Genomic DNA, 17527 nt, shown 5'->3' with positions numbered 1-17527 from the left:
TGGGAAAAAAATGTATGCCGACAATGAAAATGAAAAAAGAAAAGAACCGAAAATAGAAAATAGAAATCCTATCATCATTCACTATTGAATCAACCAAAGCAAAAAAAATGAAAGAGATCTACACATGCCATACGCAGACAAGAAGAAGTACAAACAAACCAAGAAAATTCTGGCGACAAACACTGTATATGTACGATGTACCAACGGAATTTTTTGTTTCAACAAACAACAACAACAACATTTTCAGATTCAAACACAGAATTACATTCTGCTTCTTCTTCTGCTTCTTCTTCGTTGTTGTCGTCATTTTCTTTAGCGCCTTGTTTACGCACATTTGATATAGCAAAAATTGATTTGAAACGCAAGAACAGAATTACACAGAATTAGACAGAATCGCGAAAAATTCAGTATAGAATTACAGAATTACAGAATTTCTGGTTCCAAAAAAATGAAAAATTCTGAATCTGATTCCACTATGCTGGGCGAGGATAGATTTTCGTGTTTTGGTTCCACTACTGGTCTTCTTATCGATGTTGTTCGTTTGTTTTTTTTGGCGCCAAAAAAACGCAAACAAATCAAATAAAAAGTAATAGTAGCCGCATCAACTATATATATAGACAGACATTGTCTATATAGAAAAAGTTGATGTGTGAATACATTCGGGTGCAAATAGCGTTAAAAAATAATAGGATGTTTTTAAAAATACAGATTTCTTAATTCGATAAAAAAAAAATTTTTCAGAAAATTTCCAGAAAATATTCCCGAAAAGGTAATAATTTTTTAACTTTTTTTTGTTTCGTCACTTTACTTCCATTTTATTTTTTGTGAAAATTTAAATTTAAAATTTCTGTTTTTTCACTTCTCTCTCTCTCTCTCTCTCTCTCTCTCTCTCTCTCTCTCTCTCTATTTGATTGACTTTAATAATAAGAATATTTTATTTCTTTTCTTCGATGAATAATCATTGAAAAGATTGAAATGAATGAAATGAATGTTTGGCAAGCAGTTAAAAATTCAATTGAACCATAAAATTAAATGAAAATCGAAAAATGAAGAAAAAATTTTCCAATTGTCATATTGGTTTGACATTATTCGGGTTTTTCACTTGGCTTTTATCGTTGATTCATTGATGCGCACATAGTCATTTGGAAAATATGAAATTCCGGTTGTAAATTAAGGGAAAAAAATAGAAATTATAATGATGGTGATGATAATTTAATCTCTCTCTCTCTCTCTCTCTCTCTCTCTCTCTCTCTCTCTCTCTCTCTCTCTTTTGGAAAAAAAATTGGGATTTTCTTTTGAAAAAAATAAGTTTTATGCCAAATGAGAAATGAATTTTCTTCTTTCTTGGTTTCGTTTGGTTGCATTTACTAAATTCCCGGTTATTTTTTTTCCTAATTTCTCGGCTTTATTTTGACAAAATCAAATCATAAAAAGGTAAATTATGATTATGATGATTGGTTGGTTGCTTGGTTGCATTTTAATTCCGGATATTTTCAGCCAAAAAAAAAAAAAAAAGATTTATTCATAATGTACGTATGTCGTGCAATAAAATTTTTAAACATTCCGCTTCATAGCTAAATTTAACGGGAAACAAATTTTCGCTTATTTTATTTTTTTTTTTTGAATAGTGCCTTCATAGATTCTTCAGCCATTTTGTTTTGTTTTATCATTGACAAGTATCAAATACAACAACAACAACAACAACAAAATAATAAAATTCATTGTCAGTTTCAAAATATAATATATTTTTCATGAATAATTTCATTATGAAAATATAAGACAAGCAAGCAAGCAAGCAAAAGAAAAAGAAAAATTAGCATAATATGATGATGATGATGATGATGACGACAACAACTATTCATTATATTTGGATAATAAATGTTATAAAGAAAAGGAAAAAATTCATTCATTTCGAATGATGGAAGAAAAGAAAAAGAAAAAAACATTTCATTTGAAAAACGAAAAAAAAGGTCATAAACATTTAAACAGGGTCCATAAATAAATAACGTTCATCCGTTTCATCATTCCCCTTCGTTTGAATAACCAATTCTTTTCTTTTCTTTTCTTTTGTTGTTCTTTTGTTGTTCTGTTCGACCATTCGAAAAAAGAAAATATTATTTTATTATCCACAATCATCATCATCATCTTTTGGAAATAAAAACAACAACAAAAAACATATATTAAAAAAACATGGCCGTAACATTTTTTATGAATGAATCAAGACACAAAATATTACACACACACACAATTTGTGAATTTGAAATTAATGATCATGAATGAACGAAACAAACAACAACAACAACAAACGACAACAACAACAACAATAAGCAACAACAACAAACGACAACAACAACAACAAACGACAACAACAACAAGCAACAACAACAACAGATATCCTTTTTTTTTGTGTGTGGAAAAAAAAGATGCCTGTACCAGCATTCATTTGTTAAGCCGAATAAAAAAATGAAAAAAAGAAAAAAGGTTAAACAAGGAGAGAAAAATGAACCAAAAATTATATATTCCATATAGCACAACATCATCATAAACAAAACGAAAAACAAGATAGGAAAATAAACAGATATCATAATCATAAAAGTTCATAGGGCTATAAATTTTTCTTCTTTCTTCAAATTCTGTTGTTGTTGTTGTTGTTATCTGTTTATCTTTTGTTTTATTTCGTTTACTTGGTTATCTTGTTTTTCGCCAGGATTTTTCTTCTCTCTCTCTCTCTTTTACTACACGATAAAACTTGAATCAAATAATAATAATAATAATAAAATATCAGTCTGTAACAGCCCAGAGAAAGAGAAAAAAGAGTGAAAAAATCCAAATGGAAAAAATTCAAATTTGAAATTCATATGTTTGTTCTCTTCTCGATTGCTGTAATAGGGGTTTCACACTACAGCAATATTGCTGTGAAATATTTCATTGAAATATTTCAATGGCATCTGCGCATGCTCAGAACTATATTGCAGTGAAATATTTCAACAAAAATATTTCAGCCTCCGAGGCTGAAATGCTTGCATTTCACATCAATGCAAATTAACTTTCTGAGAAAAATTTATTCATTTAGAAAGAAACTTTCCGGTAAACTTATATTCGTTCTAATTTTAAGCTCAATTCCTGTGAGCACGTGTGTTAACGATATTTACGAAGAAGCCGCTCAAATATTTTTGGCTTTAATATTGTCCTGCTTGAGAAATTTAGTGTGAACGCGAAATGGAAAATTTATGTGAAATTTCATTTCACGATAATATTGCATTGCATTCACATTGCTGTAGTGTGAAACCCCTATAAATGTTTTTGTTTGCTGTAAATGTTTTGTTTGTTTGTTTTTATTATGAATAAAAATTGAATAAGATTTTTTCTCGAAACATTTTGAATTTCATCAACCATCCTTATCATCATCATCATCAGCATTGAATGTTGGCTTCACTGCATTGCATTTTTTCTCCCATTCATATTTCCAGCAACTTTCTTCCATTCGTTTAACGTTGTCGGTCGGTCGGTTTGTTTGTTTGTTTGTTTGTTTTGTTTTACACAAAATTTTCTCATTTAATCTTCATTAAGACGAAAGTAATAAGTTTGTATTTTTTTTCTCAATTTTCAACCCCCCAGAAAATGATAATGATAATCAATTAATCCTGATGGGATTTCAGTTTTGATGATAATGATGATGATGATTATGTAAACACTTTTTCTTCTTCTATTTTTTTTAATGAAATTAAAAAATTCTTGATTTCATTACCTTTTTGGTTCTGTTTTCTGGCTTTTCTCTCAAATCAAGCAAAAGTTTTTGTTGTTTTTTTTGGGGGAAAAAAAATTCTGCTAAAGAATTAATCGGCTGTTGGATCAAATGATTTATATTCTCTCTCTCTCTCTCTCTCTCTCTCTCTCTCTCTCTCTCTCTCTCTCTCTCTCTCTCTCTGAATTTATTTCGGGTTTTCAAGTTGAATAAAGAGCGGAAAAAACAAAAACAAAACAAACGAACTTTCATTGAGAAAAAACTTCAAAGAAGAAGAATTTCAAAGAAAGAAAAGGAAAAATCAATCAAATCAAAAAATAGAAATGGAGTTTTCAATTCAATTCAGTTTTTCTGTATGTTTGTTTGAAATGGAGATTCTAGTCTTTTCTCTTCGTTTTATATGGGGAGAGAGAAGAAATATATCCAAGGGAAACAAAAAACAGAGAAAAAACCGATCAAAATCGACAAAGATTAATTCAATACATTATCTTGGCAGTCAAGCAAACAAACAAACGAGTGCGTTTTTATTCGAGAGAAAAAAAATCCAAAGAACCAAATCTTTAAAGGCAGATGACGAAACAACCAAACCAAACCAAGTTTCATTTTCATTTCAGTCATTGAAATAAGAACGAAATGAATCAAAATCATTGCATCTCAATTTCGCTCATTCGGTCAATTGTTTTCGATTAAGCTTTGGAGAAACACACACTCACATCCTACACACACACAGAGAGAATATCATTCACATAAGAAGTTTGAAACGCAAAAAAAAACCTAATCAGCTTAATCGTATTCGATCGATCACACACACACAATACATACACAAGCGAAGAACATTTGTGAATTTCAAATTTCGAACCAAGAATCCAGAATCCTGAATCCTGAATCCCAACAACAATAACAGCGAAAAAATAAAAACCATAACAAAACCGGATAACAACAACAACAACAACAAAAATATCATATAGCAAAATGTCGACATACAAAACATACAAAAACATCAAACATCAAACATCACATCACATTATCATCATTCATTTGAAATATTCTAAATTGTTGTTGTTCGTCGATTGTTGTTGTTGATTGTTGTTGTTCGTCGATTGTTGTTGTTGATTGTTGATTTTTGATTGTCGATTGTTGTTATCATAATATAAAAAAATTTTTGAATGGTATAAATTACCATTCAGTCCCAATATTCTTTTCCTTTATTTTTTTTTTTGCATTCTGTTAATGTAATATATTTTGTTTGTTTGTTTGTTTTTCTTAAAGAATTTCTCGTGTTTTGTTTTGTTTTGAATTTTAAAAATTCTTGTTGTTGTTGTTGATTTAGTTGAACAACAACAAATATCCAAAAATCAAGTACCATAATGACTGTTTTTTTATAATGATAATGATTATTACTTGGCTTCAATGATGATCATCATCATAATCATCATTTTGAACGGGAAATGTTTTCGGGAATCGTTTTGCTCTTGTTCCATATCGATACGGAAATATTATGGAAAATGTTTTTTTTCGGGTTTTACATTTTAATGATGTAATTTTTTTTCGGAGGAAATTTTCTCGGGAAACAAAAAAATATTTTAAAATATTTTTCCATGTTTACCATTGAAATCAAAGGAAGGAAATGATGGAATCCATAAAATTCAAGTCGAAATTCATTTTTGGTGAAAAACGAATCGAAAAAAAAACGTTTGAAAGATAAGATTTTCAAAGAAGGGAAAGCAAAACTTCTTTGATAGATTTGTCATCATCATTTCGTAATTCAAACAAAGAAGAAGAAGTTTCCAGCGAAAAAAAAGTTTCCAGAAAAGCAACAGAAAAAAAAGTTTACTTTGAAAATCAATGAAAGATTGTCATTGTCAATCTTCATTGACAATCTTCCAATGACAGATTCTGAATTTTTTTTTCTGGGAAAAGTAAGAAACTCAGTTCGTAAAAAGTAAAAAACAAAACAAATTTGGATTGATTTGAATTAATTGATTTATGATGATGATGATCATCATCGCATATAAAAATAGAAAGATTTTATCCTTGATTGATTAATAAAAAAACTTTCCGGAAATATTTTTTCCGAAAAACTTTCAAAATGAAATAAATTATTTTTTTGTTTGACATTCTCATTTTGGTTAAATGGACACCATGGTCATGGTAATGATGATGATGATTATTGTTGTTGTGTGGCAGCTTTGTGTGTGGGTATTCATTTCTGTTTCATTTTGACAACAAAAAAAATTCAAATAAAAAAGTTTTTCGTAAACTTTTTTTCGTAAACTTTTCGTGGTTGCTTTCAATGTCCAGATCAAATGATGAATTTAAAAATGTTTTTGTTTTGTTTTGTTTGTTGCGGTTTTTTGAAATTAATTTTCGCGGATCCCGAAAATACAGTGAATTCCCGATTTACGGTCCAATGATTTTTCGCAATCATCATCATCATTCGACATTTCCTTCCAAAAGATTTTTAGATTTTCTTTTTGTTTCAAAATCAAAATCAAAATAATAATAATTTTATTCCCCTTCTATTTTGAAACAAAAAAACCGTTGGTTGCCGTTGTTGTTGTTGAAAGTTTAATATGAACAACAATCAAACCAACGGAAAACAACAACAACAAAAACAGGAAACTTGTCCAAAAACAACAGGAATCCGTTGTTTTCAAAACTGAAAAGACCAACAACAACAACAACAACTGAACCAGGAGCATCAAGCAGAGCAGAATGGAAATGAAAAAATTCATTTTCCGTTTTCCTGAACAAAAAATCTCAAAACAACAGCAATATTTTGATGCAGCAGCAAAAATCACAATGAAAGTAAAAGTAATTTTCTAAGGAAAGCTAAACTAAACAACAACAACAGAAAGATGCAATGGCGATGATGAATTCTTGCTAATGTTAAACAACAACAACAACAACAACAAGGCAAGAAAACAAAGTTAGAAAAAATGAAAAGAATTGAAATTTTGTTTTTGTTGAATTCTTTATTTATAATCATCAAAAATGATAATGATGATGATTTGACACAAACATGCATATATAGAGAATTAATATGTCAGTGAAAAAACATTGGAAAAAATCTAGGCCAGAAAGAAATTATCGTTAAACTAATTATGCATGAACGTCATTTGTTGTTGTTGTTGTTGTTGTTGTTTGATTGATAAAATTTCCTAATGATTCTTCTAAGGAAAAGAAAGAGTTATTTTTTTTGTCTCTGTTCTTGTAAAAAAACGAATATCAATGTTTAATTAATGTTACAGAATCAGAATTTTTTCTTCTTTTTCACAACAAAGAAAACAGAATCAAAGAATACTGTCTTGAATGAATGGCAAATAACAACAACAGAAACAAAAATGCCAATCTTTTTAAGTTTTGACAGGTTTTTTTCACTTCTTATTCTTCTTCCTTTACAATGATCCATTACATAATTAATAACAACAATAACAACAACAAAGTAACAAAGTTTCAGCAACAACAACAAAGTATCAACAACAACAAAAGGATTCTTTTATTTATAACAACAGCAAAAAGTTGTAATTTTTTGACTTTATAAATAAAAAACCAAAAATAAATTGATTATAAGTACAAGTCAACAAAATTACCGAATTTATTTTTCAAGTTAATTTATTTGCTGTTATTTTGTTTTGTCTTGTTTTGTAATTTGTAATATATGTTACAATAACAGAACAAAAATAAAAAAATCACAGATAAAAATCGATCTGATAATGATGATGATGATATCATCATTATCAACATCGACATCATCACATGATGATGTACCAAGAATCGATTTATTCTGTTTGGTTATTTTTTGGATTTTTCTTCCTATTCTTTCTTGCTTTGTTTGGTTCGAAAGTCAATTATTATTGGAAAAAGATCATATTTTTTTTTTGTTCTTCTTTTTTTTGCCTTTTCATAAATGTGATGTTCTTTGGTTTATTTCCATTTCGATTATGATGATGATGATAATCAGAGAAAAGAATTGGTCGTTTCCATAATCAATATTATCATGATTATTATGGTGGTAGGAGAGGCGGCTGCATTTTGGGGGGGTTAATTTTTTCTTTTTGGTCATTCCTTTGGTCATTTTATTCATGTTTTTTTTATTTACTGTTCCAAGGTTTTCATTCAACTTTTCTGTTGTTGTTGTTGCTGCTGCTGCAAAGCAAGAGAAAATAGTAGAAAAAACAAATTCTCGGCCCAATCATCAATCATTCAATTCAATCGATTTGTTTGCTGCTGCTGCTGCTTTTGTTTGAATGAAAACGAATGAATGAATGAAAATTTGTATCGAAAGAAACAAATCGATGACCATCATCATCATCATCATTGATAATGGTCATCATCATCAATTTGAATGATGATTTATAGTTTTCCATAAATAATATTGAAAAAACAAAAAATTCAATTTTGTTTTCAAAAATTTTCCAATTTGATCAATCGATATTTGAAAAAAAAATGAAACGAAAATCAAATTTAATATCCGAGAGAGAGAGAGAGAGAGAGAGAGAGAGAGAGAGAGAGAGAGAGAGAGAGAGAGAGAGAGAGAGAGAGAGAGAGAGAGAGAGAGAGAGAGAGAGATGTTGTTTTTTAAATAAAATGACCGTTTGACTGTCTGACTGTGATTGATCCAAAACAAAAACAAAAAAAAACATTTTCCTTTTTCCTTTTTGCATTTTTTTTTTGGATGGTAAACATCCGAAAGTTTATCATTAAAGTTTTTTTCCGAAAAGATTTTTTTAAAATCTTTTTTCGGTTTTTGATTTTTGTTTGTTTTCGTGTTTTGGTCACCCTCCCCCCGATTTAAAATAATGGAAGCAAAAAAACATTTCCGAATCGATTAAAATGGTCATCATTTTCGTTGTTGTTGTTTGTTGTTTGTTTTTTTAAAAATACCGAACCAAAAATGATGGACATCAGAGATACAGTTAAGGATTTATAAGGAGGATGTTCTTGTTTTGTTTTCTTGCAACAAAAACGATTGTCAACTGTGGAAACACAGAAACACAGAGCAAATTGATTATGTTCCTGGAAAAGAAACGAAAAATGGTTTTTCGTTTCACTTCTTCTCGAGAAACAGAGATTAAATAGTTTCCATCATCATCATCATTTTTGATGACAACAACAACAACAATGTCCAAGAGAGAGAGAAAGAGAGAGAGAAACTGATGCGAAATAAAAGTTTCTTCGGATTTCAGAAATGTTTCCAGAAAAGAAAAAATGGCAACATCATCATCTTGATGATGATGATGATGTGAGAATGATAAAGATCTTTGAGGTTCTTTATCGACCAAGCAAGCAAAAGACAAGTTTTTAAATGATTTTTCTTTTGCTACATTATTCTTCTTCTGTTGTTGTTGTTGTTTTTATTGTTGTTGTTGTTGATTTCTTTTCAACCGAAATAAATAAATACAAATGTTTTGTCGTTTGTTGTTTGTCGTTTGTCATTTGTTGTTGTTTTTTCTCGTTTTGGTTTTGAAAAATTCTAAGAAACCAAAAACAAACAAACGAATGACGAGTAGGAAGAAAAGCATTTTGAAACATTTCGAGATATTCAAGAATTGAAACACAAAACAATCATCATCATCATCATTTTCTAGTTAAACTCTAGACGATGTTCAGTGTAATTTTGTCTTTGAAAAATCTTTTTGTTTTTTTCGGGCCAAAACAAAAAAAAAAGCAAAACAAAAAATTTCCCTATAGAACGAACTCTGGGTTAAACTAGAAAAAATTTCCTGATGATGACAGGGGAAATCAGGAGATTTTTGTCTTCTGATCTGATATGGTGAAAATTGAAACGCAAAAAAAACAAAATTGAATCATTAACTTGACTGACGACTTCGATGACAATGTAAATATCTATCAAGCGAAACAAGCGAGATATAAAAGAGTTAATTGAAACGATCGATCGATTTTCAATGATGGATCGGATCGATTCTGTTTAATCGACTCTGTTGTTGTTACCAGTTTGCTTAATCACACAGTAATTATCAGTCAATGAGATTCAACAACAACAACAAAAAAATCAAAAAATCAAACAGTCAATCAATCAATCCATCAAAAGTTTTAAAAAGAGAGTTTTTCCCATTTGTAAATCGATACAAGGCAAATTCTTTTGAAAAATTTTTTCTGTAATTTTTATTTAAAATTAAAAAAAAGTTACAAAAAGTAAAAAAATATAAATTTATAAATCAATTTTATATAAATTATAATTTGATATTTTATAGAAACTAATTTATAAAAAAAAATTATTATTAAAAAAATTATTTAAAAATTATAAAGGAAAAGAGTTATAATTGAATTAAAATATTGGAAATAATATTAGTTTGATTGATGCATTGATTGAAAGAAGTGAAAGTGAAAAAAATTAACAAAATTACAAATCATCACTGTGTATATCTGTGTGTTTGTATCTCTGGTTGACATTATTATTATTATCAATGTCATCTCATGTCTTGTCTCCGTCTCTGTCTATATGGCTGCTACAGAATTTGACATTACAGAATTTGTTGTTACAGAATTTGATGTTTTTACAAACATACACACAAAAGAGATAAAGAATATTGAAAGAATATTGAAAGAAGAAGAAAGAAGAAAGAAAAAAACATAATCTATAACATTTGTATATAACGTACATGACAAGAATTGTGGCACACAACAAAAAAATAAAAATATATCTATCTATCTAATCTATCTCTGTATATCTGTTTTGGACCATTACCAGTTTGTAAAGAAAGTTTACAAACTGTAAAACAAAAAAAAACATTGGAATTTTGCCATTGGAAAGTGAAAATGTTAACAAATCAAAATCAAAAAAAAATTGTAAATTGAATTGTAGCAAGATCAAATTCGTTATCATCGTTGTTGTTGTTGTTTTTCATTTATTTCATTGATGTGTTTTGGTTGACATTTTTTTATCAATTCTTTCTTTTATCATCATTCTTTGACTATTGATTGTTTAGCTTTTGATATTGAATCCGGTGTAGATGAATCGGATGATGTTGACGATGTGGATGATGATGATGATGATGATTGTTTGATTGTACGAGTCGATTTATGAACAAATATCACATACGAATATATTAGACTGCCAATCATCGATATATTAAGACCGATAAAATTTACAATAGAAAATATATAATCACCACCAATATACATTCCAATAAATGTCACAAGAATATTCTATAAGTGAAAAAATAGAAAATAGATATTATTATTATGACATGAGAAAAAAAGGAATTGAAAGAAAATTGAAAGAATGTCAAACAAACAAAACAAGAATCAAGAATCAATTTTCAATCAAATATTATGGATGTTTTTGGTGTCCTAAATGTTTTTCAATGTTGAAAAAATCGATTATCATTCTGGGTTAAAAATGATGATTATTTGGAAAAGAGAAGAAGAGAAGGGAAACAAATATAGAATTTTCAATTTTCAATTTTCATAAATGAGAAAAATGAAAGCTCAATGTTCATTTAATCCTTTGGACCTAAATGATCTGATTGATTGAATGTCATTAATGATCATGTTGGATGATGACGATGGTGATTTCATCATAAATCTCCTCTGTTAGAAATAAAATGAAGATGAAAAAACGTGAATCGAATCTGGAAATACAGATTCCACATAATGATGTTATTATTGTTGAAAGTTTTTAATTTTCTTAATACATTCATACAATAACTATACTCATATTACCGATATTATTAATGTGTCAAATGGACAGAATTTTTGATTGAAAAATTAAATAAAGAAATCAAAAATACTTTAATAATCATAATGATGATTATGAGGATTATTAAAACTAAATTGTCTTCATCATTAATCAATCAATCAATTTATTTGAAAGGTTTTTTCGCTTCAAATTGAACTATTTTTAGCTGCAAAAAGTAATAACTAATAACTGATCTGAAACTAATACTTTTCTATTTGAAATTGATTTCAGAGAATATTTTTTTTCATTAACACGTTCGCTACCAGATAAGATTTTTTTTTTGATTTTTGATTTACAAACCTTTAAACAACCAACAATAGTTGTTGTTAATGCTGAATTATATTGTGTACATAATGCAGTTGAATACATTAAAACAAAACCCATTATATTGGACATTAAAAATGCTAAAACAAACCATGGTGAATTCCAATGTTCAAATTCTAAAAACATTCACCATAATCATCAATACATAATGATAATACAAATAATGGTATTGATATGAATAAAGCATTATAATAAAGTATACCATATTTGCCTAAATCCTGCAAAAAAAAATAAAAATTTCAATCCAAAAACAGCAAAATTGTTTTTTTCATCATCATCATCATTGTCATCGGTTTGGTGTCAATGTTGTTGTTGTGATTCACACATTTTTATTGGTTCAGAATAAATCAGAAGAATGGATGACACGATAATCAATCATTGTTGTCATTGTCATTGTTGTTGACCATTTTTTTTTGGAAACATGATATTGATTTGGTGTGTGTGTGTGAATAAGGGGACAATTGACAAACAACAGATACAAATAAACAAACAATAATAATAAAATTCAAAACATAACATTTTATCCACCATAAGGGAATCATCATCAATAATCAATCATTTGGTGAACAATGATGAACCAACATGTAGAAGAAGAAGGTAACAGCATCCAGAAACGGAAGAATATAAAGAAGAAAAAAGAAACAAACAAAAAATGTTATTGGATTAGGGCACACATTGAAGAGAGTAGTGAATATGGATGGAACAAATATTCAAAGAATGTTTTCAATCAAACATTGAAAATTGATTTTTAAGACAAAAACTTACCCTAGAATCAAGTTTCTTTTCATATAAATACCATTGAATGTAGAGAAAATATCATTGAGCAATACACAAATATAACCCATCATATCGAATGCTAAATCATTGCTGGATAAAGTGGAAGGAAGTGAAAAATGAGAAAAAAGGATTAAAATTTAAAATACAAAATTTAAAAAAATTCAAATAATTGTTCAAGAAATTGGCGCCATCTATCGCTGCCAAAAACAGTATGGATTCTTTCTTGGGTAAAAACAAAGTTTGATGAACCAACGAAAAAACCTGCCTAAACTTTTTTTCAAAATTTCAGAACCCCAAAACAACAAGAGAATCCAAGAGAGAAAAAGAAACTTTTAACACTAGCTAATCCTATGTAATTAAAACAAAAAACTTGTCAAAACAAATTGTTTGATCAAACAAATTGTTCATCATTGATTTTTGAAATGTCAATGAACTTTTGTGATTTTAGTTTTTTTGTTTGAAAAAATTTTGATTCTTACCTTGCAGCAATTATGGCACCACCAATCATCATAAAAACGGTCATTTTGATTGTCGTTGATTGGGTTATCCTTGAAATTTAATTAAAGTTTTTTCGGTTACAAAACAATCGATGAAAGAATAATGAAACCTTACCCAAGAATATAATATTCACCAATCATAGTCATTAGAATAGTAAAACGACGTAATACGGTTAACATTGGCAGATTTAAACGTTTAGTTGAACCAAGACCAGCAACCAAATTACCGAAAAAAATATCGGTAATGGCGATATTTTTATATTAATTTCACGTGAATAATATGGAAATTTAATAAAACCAATACGACGGCAAACATTCAATATGATTATTGTTGCAAATACCTGTCCTAAACCGACAATCATTACCGATGGAAAACTAGTGAAAAATGAACTTGAATCAAACTTGATTGAAAAACTGATTTTTCAAACAAACAAACAAACAAAAAAATACTCACTGATAAGTGGTCAGAATAATCTTATTAATAACAACCAATAAAAATGATGAAATAGCAAAAATAATGCCGATAATATACGCATCATCATTGGTCCACGACAGAAACAAGATTTAAATAAAATCATAAATGATATTCGTATTTTTGATTGTTTTGATCTGGTTCGAATGATTTCAATATTATTTATATTAATTGGTTCGATATTTGATTTTCAAAATCAAATACAGATGTTGATGAATTTAATGCCGAATCTTCACCATCATCATCATCATCATATTCTTCAGGTGTTTGACCTTCAATATCATCATCATCTGGGACTAGACTTGTATATGGTGGTGGTAATTGAGTGTTAATTAAACAATTTCCATGTCCATTAATGTTCATTATTAATGGATCAATTTTTTTATTCTTTTTTTTCATTTCTTCTTCTTCTTCTAAATTATTATGATTATTATCGATTTGAACAAAATAATTTTTGATAAATGATGATTATGATGAAAGAATCAATAAATCGATTGTATCGATTGTACAATCTTTTCCTTTTCAATTAATGGACAAAGAATATATTTTTGATTTGTTTTCATTTGTGGTTGTTGTTGATGATAATGATTTGAATGATTTTCTTCTTCAATCGTTAGCATTGGTAATGATGATTGGTCATGTTGATCTTGACATTCGTCCAAATTCTTGATATCATCATCAATATCAATATCTACATTATTATATTGTGAAATTATCAATGATGATGGCGGTGTTTGTGTTGATGAATGACGATGATGAATTATTGTAGACATTTATTTATCCACGAAAGAGAAAAAACAATAAAAGTCAAATTCTGTGAATATTGAAAATTTTAAATTCTGTAAAAACAAACAAAATCTTTCAAAGTTTTCAAAGTTTTTGGCTAAATAAGAATGTAATCGGTATTTATGGTTTGGATCACACACAAACAAACAAGCAAACACGACAGAACGATGTACAAACATACAATGATGATGATGATGGATAATTTGATTTGATATTTGAATTTAGCTGGAAATTTTGGTCAACATCATTTAACCAAAGTAAAAAACTTAATCGAATCAGTTTTTGTCAAGAGGTCTTTGTATGATAATTTTTTCTGTAGAAGAATGAATGAATGAGAAAAAAAAGGATAAACAAGAAAAAGAATAACATCAATCAATCAATCAATAGTATCAATTAACATTGATTATCACCATTGATAATCCTATGTGATAAGGATTTTAACTGGAAAATAAAACATGAATTGAATGAATTTACCCGAATGATGATTTGTTTGTTTGTTTGTTTGATTTAAATAAGTAAAAAAAACTTGTTGATAAATACTTGATGTGACCGTCAAAAAATTGAGCAAAGAAAAAAGAAAGAAAAGAAAGCAGAACACCCGATAGACACCGTTGAAAGAAAAACTTGGCAGAAAATGAAAAGAAAATTTTCCCGTTTTTTCACTTTACTTCAATCAGATGCGTATTAATTTCACTAATTCACCATTTAACCCTTCATTACATTCATTATCACATTGTTAAGATATCATCATCAAGAATGAAAGATAACACAATCAGGTTAACACATTGTAGACATGGTCATTTTTGGATTGATTTTTTTTGTAATGATAATTAGAGAAAAAAGAGAACGCGATAAACATCGATACCGGAATCGATTGATTGATTTTAGTTTCCTGATCAAAATTTTTGTTTATATTTTTCAAACATCATCATCATTTTTGTTTCGACAAAATTTAACACTTGTAAACACTGTGAATAGAAAAAATTTCTGCTGAAACCAAACATCAAGGATACACCATACACACAATCAAGCAATGATCAATTGAATGATGGTGGTGAAATATTGATGGTAGACATTTCAACATTTCAACAACAACAAAATAATGATTTCCGTTGATAGCCTTGAAGGATGTTGTTGTTGATCATCATCAAGATGATGGTAGGGGATTATGATTTTTTGTTTTCAATTTTCAATGTTTATTTTCTTGATGCAATATATTCGAATCACGTTTTTGTTCATTACCAATTAGTTTGATTGATTGATTGATTGATTGGTAATCAATATCGATCGATAAACAATCAATGAAATGGAATTTTTTTCTCTGTGTTTCTTAGAATGGTTACCGATTGGTTTGGTTTTTTGTTGAAATTTTTCTGGGTAAACTGAACGAAAAAAACTAAAATTTTTCCTAATCAAAATCGGACAAGGTTGATGAAATTGAAAACACACACACAGCCCGATCACCAACAAAAACGATAAAATTCAATTTAGAATACGAATTGGACACAAGGTTGAAAAAATTTCATATTTTTGGTTGTTTCACATGGATAAGATTATTATTATCCATCAACCAGATTCAATTTGTAGCCAGGCTATGGTAAGAGATTGAGAATTGTTTGCTAATCGATTATCATTACATCGAGGTTAAGGTTTTTGTCTTGATTATCATCATTCAAATAACGAGAAATTTGATGATGATATGATTACCACACATTTCGGTCGATCAATCAATCGATCGATGTGCTATTTTCAATTTCAAGGATATTTCAACATCAAGGGTTGATGATTTCGAACGACAATTTCGAACGATTTTTTTTTGTGGTTGGATATGATTGACGTTCGAAAACACGCCAAAAAAAGAAAATCGAATCATTTGATGATGATAAAAGCGGCGATGATGATTAAGTCGGATAGTAATTATTATTATTTTTCAAATAATAATCCTTAATTAAGTGGTAGAAATTGTTGATACATTATACATGATATGATTGATTCAACAAAAGGCAAAGTTGATACAATAATATGATATATGTCAAAACTTGGCAAAATTGAATGACTGACTTTGTAGATTCTTGATGAGCTAAATGATTATTTTATGATGATGATGATGATAATGTCATAAAATTTTGATTAGCTCGGATGATGATTATCACAAATGAAAATGTCAGAAAGGAAAGAAAAAAAAATTTATGGCTTTTTTACCGATGATATTTTGAGTAAATTTTTGTTTGTTTGTTTGGCCGATGATATTTTAAGTTGATTTTTGTTTCGTTTTGTTTCGTTCAAGGTGATCACTTTTGATTCGATTCGATTGATCGATGATTTTAGATTTTTGAAATCAATTTCGCGCGCTCTAAATTTTCCAAAAAATAGTCCAAAGTGATCCATGTGATGTTCTTTTCGCTTGTTGGAACACTTGTCACAGAACAGCCGTCGTCGTCGAATCGAATGAAAACAGAGAGCAAACACTTTGTTTTGGGAGTGTAAACGCTGGATTTAACGAACCAAAAAACATTCGAATTATTCATTCGAATCCTATTCATAAAATCTGTTCAAGAATTTTAAAAATGCTAAAAGCAAAAATCTACAAATCAAAAGTAAAATCAAGAATTTTATTTTTAATTTTAAAAATTATCAAGTTAAATCATACAAAGAATATTCATTGATTTGAACATCTTGATGATCCAATTGATATTTGCAAACAATTTTTTCGACCATCACCACCACCATTGCGATTATCATCGATGGTACAATTTCGTACACGTTGTGCAATACGATATGTTGAAAAACAATAATAAATTGAATCGGATGAACATTGAATATCCATCGTATTATGATTATTATGACAATCATTATTCAATTGATAACCACAATATCTACCGGATGGTTGACCACAACATTGACATTTTGGATCAATTAAATCGATTGATTTATCATTACCATCAACATCGATAATCGATCGACCAGATTGTATCATCATCACCAACAAAACAACAAATAAAATGACCATACTTCGTGATGACTTCATTTTTAATGATTTTTTCTTTGTTCCTTTCTTTTTTTTTATATTTATTTTGTTTTCCAAAAGAATGACGAATGAAAATAAAATGAAGAATGGAAAAACAAATGAAATGGAAAAAATAATGCGGAAATGAAGAGAAAAAATTTCAAAAAAAAAAAAAAAAAAAATGAATGAATGAATGGTGGTTGATGCTGGTAGT

General features: G+C 28.4%; 1 protein-coding gene across 1 annotated transcript; it reads right to left on the bottom strand.

Moving 5' to 3' along the window:
• Positions 1 to 10660: 10660 nt before the first annotated feature.
• On the bottom strand, positions 10661 to 13989 carry LOC142644793 (nucleotide sugar transporter SLC35D2-like). The gene is given in 10 exon segments (XM_075823843.1): positions 10661 to 10918; positions 11751 to 11894; positions 11897 to 11992; positions 12540 to 12562; positions 12565 to 12641; positions 13031 to 13099; positions 13164 to 13278; positions 13281 to 13423; positions 13503 to 13560; positions 13563 to 13989. Coding segments are annotated over 10 exon segments (1035 nt in total). The 5' UTR covers positions 13627 to 13989; the 3' UTR covers positions 10661 to 10672.
• Between the last annotated feature and the right edge of the window lie 3538 nt (positions 13990 to 17527).

The sequence above is a fragment of the Dermatophagoides pteronyssinus genome, unplaced genomic scaffold (assembly GCF_027571235.1).
Source record: "Dermatophagoides pteronyssinus isolate colony J.1.1.1.1 unplaced genomic scaffold, Derpt_VIB-CSIC_2022.12 sq0038, whole genome shotgun sequence".
In the NCBI taxonomy this organism is placed as follows: domain Eukaryota; kingdom Metazoa; phylum Arthropoda; class Arachnida; order Sarcoptiformes; family Pyroglyphidae; genus Dermatophagoides; species Dermatophagoides pteronyssinus.
The sequence above is the reverse complement of the archived record's forward strand: the minus strand, read 5'-3'. Positions and strand labels throughout refer to the sequence as shown.